The sequence below is a fragment of the Zootoca vivipara genome, chromosome Z1 (assembly GCF_965207765.1).
Source record: "Zootoca vivipara chromosome Z1, rZooViv2.hap1.1, whole genome shotgun sequence".
Classification (NCBI taxonomy): Eukaryota; Metazoa; Chordata; class Lepidosauria; order Squamata; family Lacertidae; genus Zootoca; species Zootoca vivipara.
In genome coordinates this window covers 62,287,163-62,307,618 of record NC_142583.1, presented here as the reverse complement: position 1 = coordinate 62,307,618, position 20,456 = coordinate 62,287,163, and the positions used below count along the sequence as shown (strand labels likewise).

At 40.6% G+C, this 20,456-nt stretch overlaps 1 protein-coding gene across 2 annotated transcripts; it reads right to left on the bottom strand.

Annotated features, from left to right (window-relative positions):
* Positions 1-1,907: 1,907 nt before the first annotated feature.
* HELQ (helicase, POLQ like) lies at positions 1,908-20,361 on the bottom strand. 2 transcript variants are annotated; one of them, XR_015947801.1, is made up of 18 exons: positions 20,047-20,361; positions 17,933-18,677; positions 17,466-17,644; positions 16,033-16,233; positions 15,534-15,606; positions 14,069-14,166; positions 13,450-13,548; positions 12,870-13,015; positions 12,238-12,477; positions 10,885-11,026; positions 9,649-9,753; positions 9,278-9,488; positions 7,698-7,855; positions 6,970-7,063; positions 6,068-6,241; positions 5,024-5,137; positions 3,150-3,284; positions 1,908-2,489 (listed from the first exon to the last, which is right to left on the bottom strand). XR_015947801.1 is itself a non-coding variant. In XM_035112968.3 (18 exons), the coding sequence occupies exons 1-18, from the start codon at positions 20,218-20,220 to the stop codon at positions 2,412-2,414; spliced, it is 3,171 nt and encodes a 1,056-aa protein (XP_034968859.1). In that variant the 5' UTR covers positions 20,221-20,361; the 3' UTR covers positions 1,908-2,411. The 2 variants fall into 2 exon arrangements, 1 of the variants encoding a protein (XP_034968859.1); XM_035112968.3 differs by having other exon boundaries at positions 6,970-7,068.
* Between the last annotated feature and the right edge of the window lie 95 nt (positions 20,362-20,456).

Genomic DNA, 20,456 nt, shown 5'->3' with positions numbered 1-20,456 from the left:
CTCAATCTGCATAAACAAGGAGTAACCTGCCAGTGAGTCAGCTGTTTCCAGGCAATCTCCACCCAGCAACAGGTTTTTCTACTTTAATCAATCACAGAGCCAAGCGGGGCCAAAGTGACCAAGTAAATCGAAATGACGTAGGCTATTGAAACATACCTTGCGCTAAATACTCTTCTATCTTTTCCCACATCTCAAACCAATACTACTTCTTTTCCAGATTCACAGGAAGACCTCCTCCCTTTGCTATTATGATGCATGAAAATAACCCAAAGGCAAACATTTCAACAGAGTTCTCATGAATCTTCAGACCGAGACTTGCTCAACAATTCCAATGCACAACACACATGAAATTAGGCTTGTTGTTTAGTCGTTTAGTCGTGTCCGACTCTTCATGACTCCATGGACCAGAGCACGCCAGGCACTCCTGTCTTCCACTGCCTCCTGCAGTTTGGTCAAACTCATGTTTGACCATGGTCAAACTCATGTTTGACCAAGAACACTGTCCAACCATCTTGTCCTGTCGTCCCCTTCTTCTTGTGCCCTCAATCTTCCCCAACACCAGGGTCTTTTCCAGGGAGCCAGTGTGGTGTAGTGGTTAAGGGCGGTAGACTCATAATCTGGGGAACCGGGTTCATGTCTCTGCTCCTCCACATGCAGCTGGGTGACCTTGGGCTAGTCACACTTCTCTGAAGTCTCTCAGCCCCACACACCTCACAAAGTGTTTGTTGTGGGGGAGGAAGGGAAAGGAGAATGTTAGCCGCTTTGAGACTCCTTAGGGTAGTGATAAAGCAGGATATCAAATCCAAACTCTTCTTCTTCTTCTATTCTCATGAGGTGGCCAAAGTATTGGAGCCTCGGCTTCAGGATCTGTCCTTCCAGTGAGCACTCAGGGCTGATTTCCTTCAGAATGGATAGGTTTGATCTTCTTGCAGTCCATGGGACTCTCAAGACAAGAGTCTCCTCCAGCACCATAATTCAAAAGCATCAATTCTTCAGCGATCAGCCTTCTTTATGGTCCAGCTCTCACTTCCATACATCACTACTGGGAAAACCATAGCTTTAACTATACGGACCTTTGTCGGCAAGGTGATGTCTCTGCTTTTTAAGATGCTGTCTAGGTTTGTCATTGCTTTTCTCCCAAGAAGCAGGCGTCTTTTAATTTCGTGACTGCTGTCACCATCTGCAGTGATCAAGGAGCCCAAGTAAAATCTCTCACTGCAAAGGTGGCAGGTTCTCCATGTATAGTGAAAACAGATTGCTGGACTAGATAGGTCTTTCAGTCTGATGCAGCTGGCTCCTCTTAGGTTTATGTAAAGGACAGAGACAATCACCCAGATTTTTTAGGGTGGCATTGCCCCCAAAATGGCAGATTACAATTTGCAGCTCTCTACTGTGGAGCTTGTTACTTCTGTTGATGTTTGACCATCCAATTTGCTTTGGTTTCTGAACTCGCTATGTTCCTTAAGTGTCTGCACACACCTGGTTAGAGCTTGCAGTATTGCCATCAGTAGACAGTAACGGGGATTGGTTGTCTATAGACACAAGAGTTCCATTTGTTACTATACTACAGACACATTAAAAGAGAGTGAAATATACATTCACCAACCTGTGAGATTTTTTGATGCCCATTTTGGCATCTTGTCAATGTGCCATGGTGGGACACAGAGCCAGAGAATTACAGAACTGTAGAGCTGGAATAGGGTGGATTCTGAAAACACACACCTGAGATATCACAGGCCAGGTTAAAGAGGGGCATCCCCAGCACTCACTGAAAGATAGTGAAGATGCCAAGGGTCATCTAGTCCAACCCCCTAGAACATGCCATAGGGACATGTAGGTACAGCTCTAAACATGTTTACGCAGAACTCTACTATGTGCATAAAATTGCAACCCAATATACCAAAGTATAATATTTTAAAATAGTAACTTTTATTAATCCAAAATCAATAAATCATCATTCATAATGATTTTGTAACCCAGGCATTAAAGAGGCATGTTTATTTGATAGTTTCTTCAGTGCTGGCAAATCTTGATTAGCTCTATACAATTTTTATGTTACGAGTAGCCCAAGAAATTGATATTTGCTTCAGAACCACAACCCCTTTCTAATTTCCTAACGTGGCCTTATGAAAGGGATTGTTTACAGAAACAAAGCAAAAATGATTTATATCCAGAACAAATGATGCCGCCACTAATGATAAATAGGAGGTCTGAAAGATGATAAATCAATTTCAGCTTTGCCAAAGAACATCAGAGTTTCATAACATACTGAACAGGAAGTATAGAGAATTTTTTGGAGCTTTTATTAATAGTGAAATAAGCTCTGGTACATGTATAGCAAACTACAATAAATTAGGGTAGAAAAATAATTGTTTGATTCTTGATTCACATGCTAGAGTGATTAAGTAGACTCAAGTAATGTCTGCAGGTATTCTCAGTAACTCTTCCACTTCTTCTTGTAATGCCTCGGCCTTTTCAGTCAGGAGCATCTGCATCCAAAAACAACCATGTAAAGTCAAATTAAACTGATATAAGAAACATTTCTGAATACATTTTGGTGGTGGTGGTGGTGGGGGAGTTGACAGTTCTCAGAGACTCACAAAGACAAGACTAGTCGGATCCCTGCAAAGGTTGTATCACACACTCATGCATGCCAGTAAAACAAAAACAAAAAATAGAACCAAGGAAGGGGTTATGCAGACGAAAGGACAGGGCTTGATTCTCGGTGGCTATGGTCTCCAGGAGCAAGTGACCCTCACTCCAACTATATCCCTTTACTTTCTCCCATTTTAGTGAAAGCTTATCGTTCATAATGACTTAAGAAGAGCCTCCTGGATCAGGCCAGTGGCCCATCTAGTCCAGCATCCTGTTCTCACAGTGGCCAAATAGATGCCTGTGGAGAAACCAGCAAGTAGGATCCGAGCACAAGAGCTTTCACTCCTATGCAAAAAGCAGGTGTTTTTTATGCACCTTCCCCCAATTTCTGGTTAGAGAACTGCATTGCAAAATTCAGAGAAGTGCAAATTTAGAAGGATAATTGTGTCTTGGTTGGCATATTGGTTTGAAAATGTGCAGATTAGACCATTCCCCATTAAGATTCACATTTTTCATCCCCATTCCTGTTGATGCTTTCCACAAATTTTACTTGCCTTTGCAGATGAAACTATTTGCCTAGCTTGGCTTCTGGACAAATGCTCAATAGTCTTCACCAACACGTCTGGATTTGCATTAGCCAAGTGTGCTAAAGTTTTATACCCTGCGTTGTAGAGTTGCTTGGCTCGAGCCTGAGAAAGTGAACAAAAGGCTAATTAAAAAGAGGTGGGAACAAATCTATTCATCATCACCACACCTCTAGTCTCTACCAACCTGTCATATTTCTAGCTACTGTTTCTGACCACTAAATCTTTCATCAAACAGCCCCTTTTGTATATTAGTCGAGATCTTTCACCACCTCAACGCACACTAGCCTCAATAAGATTTATTGGGCACTATGATAAACACTGAAACAAATGTTTTTGTTTAAAATTGAGGGCTTTTGGAAATATTTTTATGGTTTGTATTTTGAGCACATACACATGTACTAAGAAGATATTTAAAATAGTGCACCAACCGCTAAGCTTTTAGCTTTTCAATCCAGCATTTTATGTGGAGTTGCAATGTCACTCCTGTATAGAGATGATGCAGTAGGTCTATTTAACAGCAAAACTTACTGAGGAAAACTTTCAACTTTAGAAAGCTCAGTTCAGGGCCATCTCCAATCTGTCTAGTCAATTTCCATAAAAAGACTTTCATGAAAAAATGACACCAGAGAACTTTGGCTCCATTGGCCAAGTTCATTTTGTCCTCTGTCTTGTACTGAATATGTGTTTGCTGCTCAGGGTGCTTTTCAACACGTACTCCACAACCATACTGCAATGGTGCACAATTTACAATTCCAAGACACCCCTTTTACTTAATGCATTTATATACACCCTTTTAAATATTTATCCCAGGGTGGTGTTGACAGCTGTGAAGCTACAATTAATGGTGCATAAAATAACTGAAAGAACACAGAGTTCGAATAACTTCCTCAGTGCCAGCCCACAGCAAAAACAGCAATCATGTCATTATGACATATCAAACAGCAGCAAAGATCTGTTCCTGTACTGCCCCCTCCCAAAGGCACATCATCTCAAAAGCTAACATCTGAGTGGATGTAGCAACCGAGTAATTTCGTTGTTCCCGCAAGGGGACAATGACAATAAAGATATCTTATCTTATCTTATCTAACATGGCAAAATGAGGCTTGCTGTAGTGGGTCAGAAGCATAGGAATGCAAAGCAGCACACCTCTGCTGCAGGAATTACATTTTTTTGTTATTTTGCTGGGTATTAAAACTATGCTTCCCTGGAAAAGAGAAAGCTGTACAGTGGTACCTCTACTTACGAATAACTCTACTTACGAATGTTTCTACTTACGAATGGAGCTCCGTCCGCCATCTTGGATGTGGTTTAGATAGGATTTTTTCTACTTACGAATTTTTAGATAGGGTTGCTTCTACTTACGAATTTTTTCTCCCAATGCATTCCTATGGGATTCGACTTACAAATATTTTCGACTTACAAATGTGCATTCGGAACGCATTAAATTCGTAAGTAGAGGTACCACTGTACCAATCTCAGGTAGTAACAGTTACTTTGAAGGATTTTTAAGAAACAATATTTAAATTCCGGTTTGGATTTGTTTGGTAAAATAATACAGTCGTACCTTGTTTGCAACCAGGATCCGTTCTGGAGCCCTGGCCGCTAGCCGAAAAGGACGCAGGGCAAAGTGCAGCGTCTGCACATGCGTGTGGAGTGGTTTGTGCTTCTGCGCATGCGTGAAGTGTGATTTAGCGCTTCTGCGCATGCAGCAAACCCCAAAGTAACCCATTTTGGTAATTCCGGGTTTGCCATGGACATTTGCCGGAATGGAAGCTAGACAAGGTGGACGTTCGTGGAGATATTACTGTACAGTTATTCTGGTTTGTTATGCATATACTGACCTCTAAAACTCCTGCCACCTCCATAAGAGGGATAAGCTCTGCCTTAACACAGTAGGTTAGTCTCTTGGTAAGTTCTGTCAAAAGAGCTTTATAAACCCAAAATTCATTCAGCTCCTGTAAAAATAAATTAAAACATACTGTAATTTAAAATGTTAGGAAACCTTCATTGTTCAGTCTGGACACTGAGGTCTAATGCCGAGGGCCTTCTGGCGGTTCCCTTGCTGTGAGAAGTGAGGTTACAGAGAACCAGGCAGAGGGCCTTCTTGGTAATGGCACCTGCCCTGTGGAACGCCCTCCCATCAGATGTCAAGGCAATAAGCAACTATCTTACTTTTAAAAGACATCTGAAGGCGGCCCTGTTTAGGGAAGTTTTTAATGTTTGATGCTGTATTGTGTTTTTAATATTCGGCTGGAAGCTGCCCAGAGTGGCTGGGGAAATCCAGACAGATGGGCAGGGTATAAATAATAATAATAATTAATAATTAATAATTAATAATTAATAATTAATAATAATAATAATAACAACAACAACAACAACAACTTGTCTGTCCATTTTGGTCAAAAAATTGTCTACCGAAATCCTGTCTAATTTCTGGAAGAGGAACCAATAAGTTATTGTGATCTTTTAGCTGCAGATAATTTAAAACACTGGAAGGTTACTGGAACAGATTCCTTGGGTACCATCTTAAAATGCAATGATTCAATAGCAATAGAAGCAGCTAACAGCAAGAAATCCTTTGCTTCTAGTTGACTAATTTCAATGTGGTTCTTTTTAAATGGATTTTTAAATTGAAACATGTATGAAAATACTGTCATAAAAGCACAATGAAATGGTATTTATTCTCATCTTAAGGATTCTCCACATGCAAGTTAAGTAAAACAGAATGTGCTGAATGTGGACTATTTTTAAGAAATGCAGCCTTGACCAGTTCTGGAATTTGAAAGGGAAGCTGCGAGCAACAATTTGGAAAATCTGAAGTAAAAGAAGTTTCTGAGTGACATTTCTGTGTTCCATCAATGAAGTATTCAGCTACTATACATTACCTCACAGAAATGTAGAACTGAGGAGGAGAACGAAGCAGCTGAATTAAGAAGGGTTTGAATAAATCCTCGCGATATGTTGAATTTTTCTGCCACCTCCCATACGTTGTTCACTTTTAACAAAGCATGAAGAACCAAGGACAAGTAGAGTCTACTGGCTGTGCCAATGTCCACATCCTAAAGGAATATGGAGTATAATTAAAAATTGAAGACACAATCCAATGGAAAAATTGGTTGAATCTTTCAGTTTATCTGAAATAGTGGAACACTGTTACAGTTTTAAATTCATCCATTTCTGAGGCTATCTAAACCATGAAATGCAACATAAGAGGCCACACAAGACAATTTCCAGCTAGGAATTTCAGAAACAAGTAGTCCCAAATACGACAACAAATAAGCTTTAGTATCCCTGTGACAGGGTGAGCTCCCGTTGCTTGGTCCCAGCTCCTGCTAACCTAGCAGTTCAAAAGCACATCAAAGTGCAAGTAGATAAATAGGTACCGCTCCAGTGGGAAGGTGTTCCTGTGCGCTGCTCTGGTTCACCAGAAGCGGCTTAGTCATGCTGGCCACATGACCCGAAAGCTGTCTGTAGACAAACGCCGGCTCCCTTGGCCAGTAAAGCGTGATGAGCACCACAACCCCAGAGTCGTTCGTGACTGGACCTAACGGTCAGGGGTACATTTACCTTTATGACTCTAATATGCTGCTTTTCTGCCATTCATGTGCAACTAATTTCTGATCTACTTAATGTTAAGGTACTCAAAATTTTAATCCAATCATTTATGACCAACTCCAAGAAAGGAATCACAAGTTCCCCTGAATTCACAATTTTGATGAATACCGCAATAATCCATTCCCACAGTTATCTTTAGACACCTGAAATAAGAAATATATCTTCCTCTTACCATTCTGACAGCTTGTCCAGAAGCCTTTTTGGTAATAAAGCTCTCCGGCACACCAACAAGGACTGCTACTTGTTGTTCTGCTGGACTTAGCTGACTGTACTAAAAAGTAGAATTAATCTCAGATTTAAAGGAAAGTTACATTCTGCAGAAAAATATTCTGTCCCTTGTGAGAGACATAGGAGAGTGGCACTGGACTCAAACTTGGCATGAGTGCAGAGATGTGCACAGTGCAGCACTGCAGGGAATCTCTGGGAATGAGAGGCCCCTCCATAAACCCTCCGAGTTCTCTTGTCTTCCCCGGGTGCAAGTTACTCAAATCATGCACGTGCTGGGCTATGGGAAGAAGAGTCCCGTGACATTAATTTCTAAATTAATGTTGCTGCACGTGAAATGAAAAACTTCAGACGTGTAACAGATAAAACACTCACGAGGTATACTGCAAAAAATACACTAGCTGCACATAAGTTTCAATACCTGCCTTGTAACAAATGCAAAAAAAGAAAAACCCAGGAGTTTAATTTTAAAAGGTCTGGATCCTGCATGTATCTGAGCATAATTTATTCCCTAGGATATTTAAGACCCCATGTGTACAAGGAACAACTTTAGCTGTTCCACTGAAGCTGACAAGAGAGCCTTCTGCTTGCTCAGAAAAAGAGAGGAAGGCTTCCAGGGACGCTATGTAAAGATATAAAATTCTTCTTCTTGTTGTTGTTTTAAAAAAAGGTTACCTGTCTAAAATATATCATCCAGTTTGGGCTACACTGCAAAACCATACTATACGGTGTTGTCAGGTAGAGTAAGTGTAGGCAACTTTCAAGCATTAGCCCCTCAAGCCCTTTCTTCAAGTCTGCATAGAGCGTGTCACAGTACGCCAAATCGATAGAACCTAAGATGTAATAAAAAGGTAGACATCATACAATGGCCCACATTCTAGAGATCTGATCTTCAGAATTTGGTGAGACATTTCAGCATGCCAACATGTTGGAAGACTGAAATGCTTACTACCCTTCCCGGGTGGCAAACCATTTACTTTTCTTAGCAGGAAGCGCTGTCACATCAAACTCCATATTTCACCTCCACAAACCAGGCCCGGCAGAGCTCTCCTTGATTCAAGGGGGCATCAGTTCTGTGGGGAAGTAGCCTTTCCTTATGTCTATGACATTCCACACTAATTCATCACTATCATGGGCATGCTTGCAAGCATCGTAGAATACGTAGAGTGCTGCTGTGTCTTTCCCATACATATCTAGTTGGCTGCTGTGTTTGAAAAGATTGCGGAGACAAAGAAAATCCCCTGTGTTACAACACGATCTGATCAACAAAAGGCAACACATGGGATAATAATGTGCTGTTTGCTGCTGCTGTGCTTACAGCACCACCCGGCTCCAGTTCATTCTCAACCAAACTTTGATATAGATATTGAACTGTGGAAAGGCTTTCTGCCTCAACTTCAGTGTTTCTTTGAGATTACACACCATTCTAAGCATTACTTTTGATGGAATATTTGACTTCTATTAGTTCGTGACTTCTTGCACATATTATATGGCTTTTGTTTATGAATTAAGAAACAATTGATAGTGTTTCATAAATATTGCCAATACATTATTAGCCCATGTGTGGCCTTTTGTTGATCAGATTGAAAAGATTGCTGAACAGAATGCTGGATGAGATAGGCTTTTAGTCTGATCCAGCAGGTTTTTATGTAGCTTACAAGCAGATTGATTTTGTGGAGTACTGGGAAATTGTTGTTCCCTTGCAATACACACCAGGAACATGTTTTACCTATTAATGTTTCCTTCCACCCCAATCTGACAGTCGGACAAGGTCTGAATGTGATTAAACTTCAAAACAAGGACAATATTTGGGGGGGCAGAAATGACAAGCTAAAAGAGACACTGGATTTATTTTTATACGTCCATACAAAATCAGTAGTCGAGCTGGGAACTGGCCAGGCCAAGACATTTTGATGAGTGAGGTGAAAAATCAAATCAAATCAAATCTCTTTTCACTTCAAAAAAGATACAGGCGGCAACCATTTCGCATGGGGGGTGCGTCCATTTTTGGTCCCTGCATGCGTCAGCAGAGTGAGCATAAGCCCATCCCACCCCATTCTGCCCTCTTCTGGGTCCTGTGCATCAGCAGATGCACACAAAATGCTCGCTACCTGTAGCTATAAATTAAAATTATGGAGATTTCCTGCCCCCTAATTGCAGTCAGAATCTAATTCATGAGGCTAGTCACTTCATTCTGCTTGCTGGTAAGACTGGCCTTGAGTGATTTTAATAGATCCCAGAGAGAGGTTTCATACCTTTGTAAGTGGCTTGACCCAACCTAGTGACCACTAGAATTTGTCCACCATCACAGCTTGTACTAGCTTTTAGGAGTCCATTTTGTTTCAGCCATTGCAATACTTCCGTAGTTACATCCCGTAGGCTCTTTCCTTCAGGCAGAAGCTGTGGCTGGACACTAAACAAGGTTAGATGCATGAACTGGAAAACCTCTTCAGGACTGGTTGCTATCTGTAGTGGAACACAACAGGACAAATGAGGGTATACTAAGACAAGCTAAACACCACTTTAAAAAAAGAAGAGTTTGGTGTTTCGTTATTCTACCTGGAACTTTCCCTCCCCCAATCAGTCTTCTTAATACAATCAACCAGTTTTAAGGTTTCAAAATTACCTTTAATCCAACCAATGATAAGATTAAACTCCGGATACCCTTGTTGAACTCAAGCAGGAGATTGCTGTAACAGCTTTCCAGAGGGCTGTATACTAACTTTTGAACCTTAAAAAAAGAGCAATAGCTATGTGAATGCAAGTTATAAAATATGGCATATTTGTACCTAATGTTCCTAAAAGATTATCTTCTCCATTATGTCCTAACAAGATCTCCCCAAGATCTGCACTGCTTTAACCACTGCATTTGTGAATCAACTGCCCTGTTCTTTACTGCCTTACAAATAAAGTCATTTGCAGCTTAGGAGTAGCATCTTCTCACAAACTTCAGGTTTATGGAATGACCTCTTTCTCAGGGAGTGGCTGTGAACCACTGGCTATATAATGTCCATCTATTAATGAAACCTTTGGGAAGTAACAGCTCTTGGCTCTTTACAACTCCTTTTGAGTTTTTATGATGTATGATAGTTTGCCCTGTCTTCTGCTGTTGCATTTGTATTTTAAAAATTGTGGTTTTGCTCTGCTTGACTACAGCTTTAAATGCTGCCTGCAATCTGTCTCGAGCTATTTTGGAAAGTTATAAAAGTTTTAAATAAAAACAAGCAAAAAGGATACAGAACAGGGCTGTTCTCAGGGGATGTTTCCCAGATCTACAGATCTATTCCTCTTCAAATTTACTGGGAGTAGTTTTCAATGCTTGTCCTACTCAGAGTAGACCCATCAAAGTTAATGGACATGATTAACTTGTGTTCAGTAATTTCAGTGAGTTTACTCAATGTAGGACTTAGCTGAATACGACACTGAGCCTTTTTCAGTGGTGACTTAAGACTGCAATTTGACATTTGTTTAACATATAAGAAAACAATTATTTCAGCTGTATATAATGTTTCATATTTTAAATGTGTGGATTTATAATCAGTATTTTATTTTTCATATATCACCTTTTTGTTAAATAATTCTACCTACCCAAAGCCCATGCAGACAGGCAGTTAAAACAAACATTTTCTAAAGTCAGTATGTTATGTTACTGGGTGGTGATGCTCTTTTATGATGAGATATCACTAGTTTTCAAGATGAGGTTAACTTATAATAAAACAAAAAGGGCCTTTAAATATACATCCGAAAAGGATGATCAATTATTTCAGAGCACGCTTACATTAAAAAATTTGACCATTACCCCATATTACGCAATTGACTTATACTGATCAGGGTGAAAATCAGTTTTTTTTGCTTAAGTTACCAGATTCCGGTCTTTCTCTTGCACGATCAGAATGCTTTCACCAGCTTTGTCAATACCGGCACGGCCAGCTCTGCCTATCATCTGTTTATACTGGTTTTTCTTCATGAATTCTGTTGCAACATATGGAGCTCTTAAAATGACCCTATGGAAACATTGAGAATGCGTTTTAATTATAGTATATAATGTTCAAAGCATTTGATTTTTTAAAAAAGTAATTACTGAAATGAAGAAAACAAAATGCATCAGATTGTCGGAACCCCAACATTCCTCAGAATTGTTACAGTGCGTACAGTTATACAAACTTTTATACCATAGCAACTTTTGACTTTGGAGCACCTCTTATTTCTGAAATATGCTCAAAAGACAAGTAGAAATCTGCCAAGCATTGCATGCAACAGGGGACACAGCAACAGTATCCTTTATAGCCAAACACTAGACTTCTGCTACGTTCTCTGCCTGGTCCTACTGAGAGAATAAAGAATAGTTAGACCAAAAGACAAGTATGCTACATCCAACTTGATTTAGATTTAATCATATAATTTTGTAGTTGGAAGGGACCAAGAGTGCAATGCAGGATTTGCCCAATGTAGGGCTCAAACCCACAATTCTGAGATTAAGTCTACCGACTGAGCTATCCTCAGAATTAATGAGTAGGCAGCAGCTGAGCAGCAACAGAAACATCTGAACAGTTCATTAAGGGACACTAAAATTCTCAAGACTAATCCTGAAAATTCTCTTCCTTCTTCATGGTTGCCAGAAGTGCTTCAAGGAGGAATAACTGAAGAGCAAAATGACACTGGAAAGGGAAGTTACTCACTATCTCCAGTACTGGCCTTATCTGAGCCCATGCAATAGGACAGGCATAGGCAAACTTGGCCCTCCAGATGTTTTGGGACTACAATTCCCATCATCCCTGACCACTGGTCCTGTTAGCTAGGGGTCATGGGAGTTGTAGTCCCAAAACATCTGGAGAGCCGAGTTTGCCTATGCCTGCAATAGGAACTAGAGAGCATCTTTACACCAGACCCTGAACCCTAGTACGTACCAACAACAAATAAGGTGGTAAATCTGTTTCTGCAAATTACCACTTCAGACTCCTGCATTTCTTTTGTGTATGGGAGGAGGGAAGGAGGCTCAGAGGACAAAATATTCTTCTATGTAAAAACATTTCCCTGCACACAGAATGCTAGCATATCAGGAAAAGGTGCCTGAGCTCTTGTTTTCTGGTCAGCTTCTGATGCCCTGCTAGACCCCTGCCTCCGGCTTCATGCTTCTGAGTGAAGGAGATGTTAAAATCTGTTCTACGCTCCACATGATAAAAACAGAAAGACGCAACATAGCTTAAAGATTAACCTTCGAGCTGGCAAGTTAACCCCGGCAGCAAGGGTAGAGGTGCAGGTAAGGAGACAGAGGATTCCTGAAGAGTAAGCTTCTTCTATTCTTTTCCTTTCCTCACTGGTAAGGCCACTATGGTGATAGGAGATTCCATATGGAATTGTTTGCTTCAGGACTGGGCAAAGTCTTCCACTGCCGATGCTTCTCAAATCTGTAAGAAGATCGTGTTTTTCTTTCTCCTTCAATTTTTTATAGTCTCTAGGAAAGAAAAGTACACTTAGATTATATGTTTGCATACCAACCATTTTGGGAACTGTGTACATAAGCTGCATGTGTCACACAGCGCTAAATTATTCCTAGTCTCTCCCTTTCTCCATCAACATCACTGCCACAACACAGAATTATATGGTACTTCAAAGGCTGTTATTCTGGACACAATAGTACCATCACACCCTGCAGTACTCAACAGTTTGCTCAAGCTGCAGATATAATACTACAGTGTTATACATGATCCTGTTTGATCAATGCATGCCATTCTGATCACTCTGTTTGCAAAGTGAAGGAACAGGCCTTTGCATCAACATTAGTAAATTCTGAGGTTAATTGTAAACATGCCATTCAAGTAGGTATACTACATCCAGGAAGCATACCTGTTCAAGTGCTTGCAAATCATTTCTGCTACATTTTCACAGTTCTTTTTAGTGGGGCAGAAGACAAGGCAGGAGTACTTTGGAATAACTTCTGTCACCAGTGCAATAAGGTGATCAGGGTCAGTCTTCTGCAGACCAGTAGAATACTAAAAGATAACACAGTTTTCTTTCTGTTCTGGATAACTTTGTTGTGCCTCAGTTAATCAAAATATTCATACAAAACTTCAATGTATTTGATGTTACAAACTTATTCATGACTGAAGCATCCATTTTAAATTGTTGCTTCAAATGAAAAAATAAATACAAAAACAGCATGCATTTATTTTGTCATTTTAGTACCCCCCCACCCCACCTAAGGATACTGGAATCTGGACCATACATTCTCTGCTGGCAAAATACACACATATCAATCATTCTCTGTAAACAAAGTAAGCAAATCTATTACTACTACCTAGACTGATTTGCATTTTTTAGAGCCAATTGTTTTTGTCAGACACAAGGAAGAATATGTTGAAGCATATTACTTTAATTTGCTATGGATAAATGTTAAAGAATTTTTTTTCATGCTTATTGACATTACCTTGAAATTCAGAAGACGTGAAAATCTAAAGCCATCTTCCGCTTTGTTGTCAACTTCATATATTGTGTCTCGTATTTTTACATATTCTTTCAGTTCTACCTATATTTTTTTTAATGTACATAGAATAATCAGATTACGACTTCTACTGAGAAAAAGCCATACTGTGGGTGCAATGTGGAAGGCATTTGAAAAGAGAAGAGTAGCTTATTTTTCAAAAATGCATTATTCTTGCCTTTCCTAAAAATCACAAATAAATTGAAACACCTTCTTGAATTATGGTGTCTATGGCTTTTAAATTTGTAAGTTATTTTCCTTATGACTTGTTTAACAAAGAGGAATCCGTAAACTCATTTTTGCCACAATAGTGATTAGAAGGTAACATATTTTAAAGAAATTTGACCATGTAAAGCTAAACATTTGAAAGGCTAATAATGAATGCTATCTTCACTGTCAAATTAAATGTCGGGGACGACGACGACAATGCCACTTTTCACCAAATTAATTGCCTTAAAAGCTCAGAAAGGAAAAATGCCTTCTCACTCCTTCAGTTAGTTCAAAGTGGTCAAAATGCAACATTTACCTCTAAGAAAGTCAACAAATTCTCTAGTCAAATACATACTGGTCTGAAATTACTGGTGTAATATTCCGCTTTCAGGAATTGCTGCAGATCTCCAACGTTATTTAAAGTTGCACTCATTCCAATGATCTGAGTGGTTTCTATACAAAATATAGCAACATACTTTGAAATATTACCCTCAACGTATCATAGAAGAATAGAAAAGGAAAGTCATAGTATCTCATATTCGAAATAGAACAAGACAACCACTTTCTTCTTTAGATAAATAGCAAGAGCAGCATTAACCTCATAATCACCCTTTTTGACCAATTGCAACAGATATTATCAAGACTGCAACACAAAATGCAGCCCTGGACAACTCTACGCTGAGGTGGCAAAACTTCCCAAATCTAAAAGTTACATAGTAAAGTATTTGTATATCTGAGGCTGCAATGGTATTCACATTAACTGCGGAATAATTTCAGTAGAAATCAGTGGGACTTGCTGCTAAAATAAGCAGACAAAACAGAGCTATCCCTATCATGAGGCAGAGTGAGGCAGCTGCCTCAGGCAGCAGTGGCTGTTCTTCCTAAGACCCATGGTTGTACAGTGGAACCTCGGTTTATGAACACCTCGGTTTATGAATTTTCGGTTTATGAACACCGTGGACCCATCTGGAACGGATTAATTCATTTTCCATTACTTTCAATGGGAAAGTTCGCTTCGGTTTATGAACGCTTCAGTTTATGAACAGACTTCCGGAACCAATTGTGTTCATAAACCGAGGTACCACTGTACTTTTCTGTTGAAGGAGAGAGCTGTGCTTGCTACATAGTCTGTTGCCTCCCATGCTCCCTCCATCCTAGGGTGTAACTTGAAAAGGTGAACAAAACAAATCTCATTTAATTTGTATTAAATGACATCATTTTAAACTTCATGTTGCCAATGTTGTTTGCCATTTTATTTTGTATAGCTAACAGCTGCCAACTAACATGTTCTCTGAGTGGCTCACAAAAATTAAGAATAAAATACAAATAAAAAATACAAAATACAAAACAATACAACTGGAATGTATTTTATGCTTCCTGGGGTCTGGGGGCTTGAGATGAAAAATCAGCATTTAAAACACTTTACATGTTGAAATATACTACAGTGGTGCCTCGACTTTAACAAATTTAATCCGTTCCGAAGGCACCTTTGTAAGTCGAAAAATTTGTAAGTCGAAAAACGCCATTGGAAACGCGATTTCCCATAGGAATGCAATGGAAATGGAAAAATTCGTAAGTTGAAGCAACCCTATCTAAAAATTCGTAAGTCGAAAAATCTCTATCTAAAACCGCCACTTTTTTTATGTCAATACATTCGTAAGCGCGCGGCCAATACCCCCATTTGTAAGTTGAAAAATTCGGTTGTCGAGTCGTTCGTAAGTTGAAGTACCACTGTATTACACAAATTATTTAAGTTTTTTTAAAAATGGCACAATTGATATAGCTTTTATTTGAGTTCAAGACATGCAGAAATCACTTACTGCTTTTATAAATAATCTTTGCAAGAGTCATTTCTAGAACAGCCCCACGACTTCCTTCTCCAAGCATGTGCAACTTGAATTAAAGAAAGATGTAAGGAGATTATGAGAGTAGGAAAGCATCAGAACCCAAGAACTTCATGAACATTAAAATGGAGGTCAGATTTCTTTGGCATATGTGCTGCATTTTTACCCACCTCCCTCTTTAAAGCTGTAGGCTTGGTTCTCTGGCATAGTGTAGGGAGACCAATTAATGCCAGTCTTAAACACATTATTATATTTTGTGTTGGTTACAACTGGGACTGAATGCAAGTACAGTATGTGTAATATTACTAGTTACCAATACAGAGTCTTGAATATATTTCAACCAATTAGGGATTATTTAAAAAGCCAAGTGCCCATTAATATAAATAAGTAGCACAGTGCAACTTCTGCAAATAAGTTTGAATTTATAAATAAATTAAAAGCATTTTAAAATAGTGTCAGGAGTTTTATCACAAACCTCATCAACCACAACTAGACCCAGGTCACCAATTCGCCCAGTTTCAATCAAGGAATTCACTAGGGTGTGCCCTCTTTCAATAGTGGCAATGTACAGAGATTTCTTAAGCCTTCTTTTGATTGGAGGAATCCTTCCTCTACTTCCTGCATATTCTTCAACCAGAAAACCTAGTTCCATTCCAAAACCCGACAAACCAGCAACCTACCATATGCAATAAATAAACAATAAAAACACAACAGAGAATTCTTTTTTTACAATTATTATCAAAATTTTATACCAGTAACATGTTTGCAAGTAGCTTATAATAAAGACCAGCTGCTGCATGCAAGCTTTATTTCACAGCTATTTTTATAAGTGTTCAGTGGCACTGCATCTCAAAATTAATAAGAAAATATCAACTGTCAAATAAATGCCTGTCCAGTGCTGTGCTAGTTTCCTCAGAAGCGAGTCCCACAGAATTCAGTAATTCCAGTTAAGGAGCACCTAGCTGCATAAAAGAGCTTTAAAAGAGCTTCCTTTGATAATCTGCTCCCTAGGGATCCCACACTTCATCTTTAATAATAATAATAATAATAATAATAATAATAATAAATTATTTATAACCCGCCCTACCTGGCCAAGCGGCTAACAGGGCGGCTAACATCAGGTATAAAACAATTGATTAAAATACAACTTAAAATGCAGTGGAAGCTCATTCATTTCAGTGGAAACCCAGATCAAAAACTGTTCAGGGGGGAGAAAATGTCAAATCTTCACCAAGCTCAACTATCCAGACTGATCCTACGTGGGCCAGAAAAAAGCCAGGGAAGTCCCCAAACAGGGGTTCCATCACAGAAGGAAAAGGAGAGGGCAAGGGGATCAGGCAGATTCCAGGCCAAAGGCTAGGCAGACTAACTCTGTCTTACAGGCCCTGTGGAAAGAAATCAGATCCCACAGGTCCCTGGTCTCATGAGAGTGTTCCACCCGGCTGGAGCCAGTGTTGAAAAGGCCCTGGCCCTGGTTGAGGCTAATCTGACTTCATTAGGGCCCGGGACCTCTAGAGTGTTGCTATTTATGGACCTTAAGGTCCTCCGCGGGGCATACCAGGAGAGGCGGTACCGTAGTTATGAGGGTCCTAGGCCGCAAAGGGCTTTACAAGTCAAAGCCAGCACCTTAAATCTGACTGATCAGATGCAGACCCCCGTCGTTTAACCACCAGCCAGTTATTTCCCCCTCTCCCACTCGTTTTGTTTATCACTAGTCTGATTAAGAATACTGGAGAAAGCTTGCACACTATTTGGGGGCGTTTTTATTTGGGGGCGTTTTAATATGGATTTTGGAACTCCCACTTAAGTGTGCACAGGGTTGCAGCCCATCACCTTCAGCAATCTATGCAAAAAAGTTGAAGTATACTACAAGGATACATAAAGACAAAAAGCCTATTATTTCCACACCTTCTCCTGGACTATAGCCACGTATGGTAGGATCATTAAAACATCCATTTGTTTGCAGAGTAATTCTTGAAGAATTAAAATTTCAGCTACAAGTGTTTTTCCACCGCTGGTTGGCAAGGAGTATATTAAATTCTTTCTCTGCTGCAGGGATTCTAACGTTAAACAAGCATGCTGCCAGTCTGTAAAAATAAGAAGACAGGTGTTACCCTTCTATGTTATTCAGTGATTAAATATTAAAATAAGAGTCTTTTGGAATTCTGCAAATTGTTCACTAAACAGGATCATTATCGGTCAATTTGTTAGAGTGTGGTGCTGATAATTCCAAGGTTACAGGTTCAATCCCCATATGAGACAACTGCGTATTCCTGCATTGCAGTGGGTTGGACTAGAATGATCCTCAGGGTCACTTCCAACTCTTATCACTAGCACAGAATTTAATACTACAACAAACAGTACAGTGGTATTACCATAAAGTTTGTCAATTCCTCTGAACTCTGTTAGCAGCTCCTTGACCTTGGTTGGCAATCCATAAAATGGACCAATATCAACAAAGGAAGCACTGTGACTTCTCTCAGCAACCCCAATCTCTTCAGATACAACAGCCTCTTTGAGTTGTTTGCTTTTAGACACCAGTGAAGCAGGAGCTCTAGCATTTTCAGTCATTGCACTTTTGAGATGATCTTTGAGACTCCTCCTCCTTGGTTCAGACAAAGAACTTGTAGATGGTTCACTATCTTTTTTAACATTTTCTGTATCATGACAATGAGGTACGTCTGAGATCTTATCAGGACTTTGATTCCGGTGATAAGCTCTTTCTTTTACATTTGCCACTTTGTGAGGATGAATCAAGCATTCCTCTGATTGTTTAAGAAATAAAAGCTGTGATGATGGCAGGTTTTCTAGACTATCACCATGAGGCTCTAGACTGCTATCCTTCTGCTCTTTCATAGTGCTTATAAAATCATATTTTCTTCTGGAGTCGGTAGTTGATTCTGGAATTGGCAATATCTGTTCAATATTCTTAGCATTTTGTAGCTGAACATCTCCACATACAGGCTCAACAGCAGTATTGCAATCTAGGTTTTTACTATCCAGGATACCATCAGTGGACTTCATGCATTTTTGCTCCAGATCATGTACTTCAGCTAACAAAGAATTGTTGCCAGAAAAACTGTCAAAGTCCCCAAACAATTCAACTTCACTGTCAAGATACTGCAAGGAATAAAAATCTGAATGAGGTTTTTTAAAATAATATTTAGCATTTACATAAGCACCTTAGAGAGTTTAATGCACTTCAAACACATTATCTCAATAAAGCTTATGGTAATCTATTAGGGTAGAAGAGTAATATTATTCCCACTGTTCAGAAGGGGAACTAAGACATAGTTTATCAAGGGCCATCTAATGAGGTTTTGGATGAGACAAGTTATTGTTATTGGTTCTGTGTCATTAACAGAATTCTAAAGTGGGAAATTAAATAGTGAAGCTTTCCTTGTCTCATGCTTTAAAAGTGTCCTCTGTTTAGGTTGCTTCAAGTTATTGTTAGAAATGCATCAAAAAATTATGACAGTTCTACTAAGATTTACAGGACAATTAAATGTGAATCTGGTTCAAACACTGACAAAATTCACCTAATATACACTAGTTTCTTCAAGTTAATGTTTAAATTAGATGGATTCCAATGGTAAAATGCACAGCACAGGTTTGTTTCATCTGCCAAAAAGCAAATTAACCTCCACAATCACAGTTGTCAAAATTTCTTTACAAGTCTCACAGACAGAGCTGGAAGGGCTTGGAAAACATTACTCTGGATTCCTTTCCGCATTGGGAGCTGGCTCATACTGAATCGCAGTCCCTTGGCTTCACCTAACTCAGTACAGTATTACAACCGACAGGCAGTGGCTATCCAATATTTCAGAAAGAAGCCCTTCCCAGCCCCACCTGGAGATGTCAAAAGATTGAAGTCTGCATGCAAAGGCAGATGCTGTACCACTGAGCGATGGCCCTTGCCCTTTGGGGAAACGTCACACAAAAGCAAATAGGAACACAACAACACAGCAGATCCACCTCCTTGGCTCGGCTCCCCCTTGCCAAATCCCACCTGTGTCTCCCAGAGTCAAGGCGAGGGCCATCCCTTCCTGCTGCACTGACAGCGCAAGAATTCATACTTCCAACCACAGTGCCGCTGCACCTAACAGGTGTTTTGCACTGGGTGGGAATTATCCCTGGTGTCTTGAGTACACTCCGCGGAAGGTAGCAGGGAGCATCTCCTTTTGAATGCAGGTGGTCCCAGGTTCAAATCCCAGGTAGGGCTTGGAAACCTTGGAAAGCCACTGCAGGTGGGTGAAGGTAATACTGAGCGTGACAGGCAGACCCCTCTGCTCCGAAACCCACAGGGGAAGGGCTGCCGCTCAGTGGTGGGCAGCACTGCGCTCTGCGCAGGTTCAAATCCCCCGCGGCAGCTCCAGGAAGGGCAACGGCTTGCAACCCTAGAGATAAGCTGCCAGCCAGTGTAGGCAATACGGAGCCTGATGGATCTGTGGTCTGAGAGGGGGGTGGGGCCCAGAGTCAGTGTGGGTACCTCATCCTCCGGCTCTCCCTCCGTTTCCCCGGTGCTCAGCTTCTTGGGAGCCGGCGGGGAGCGGGAGGAAGCCCGGCCGCAGCTCCCCTTGCCGTCGCCGGGCTCGGCTCCCGGCCGCTGCCTTTTCTGCCGCCGCTCCCGCGCCCTCCTCACAACGACCCCGTCGCCCTCCATCGAGCAGCGGCATAGCCTAGCACCGGGCTCCCCCGCCAAGCCGGCACCGGGCGGGCGGATGGAGGAGGAGAGAGCCGTTTCGCGTGAGGGGAAGCCGCGGCTCCATCGCCTCGCGTTTGCCTTCTTCACCCCTCCGGACACAAATGGAACGGCTCAGCTCTCCTCACAGCCGCGTTCTTGCCCCTAGGAGGGCGATACCAACTGCTATAGAAAGAGGGCGAAAGGAAGAGAAATGG

Bases quoted from the DNA above. Each gene is read 5' to 3' on its own strand.
- HELQ (XM_035112968.3), bottom strand. From the start codon at position 20,220: ATGGAGGGCGACGGGGTCGTTGTGAGGAGGGCGCGGGAGCGGCGGCAG. The intron at 3,285-5,023 runs GTCAGTATATGC...TCACTTTCTCAG, and splicing joins AGGTGGCAGGAGTTTTAGAG to GCTCGAGCCAAGCAACTCTA. The intron at 2,490-3,149 runs GCAAGTAAAATT...TTTTGGATGCAG, and splicing joins AAATAGTTTCATCTGCAAAG to ATGCTCCTGACTGAAAAGGC.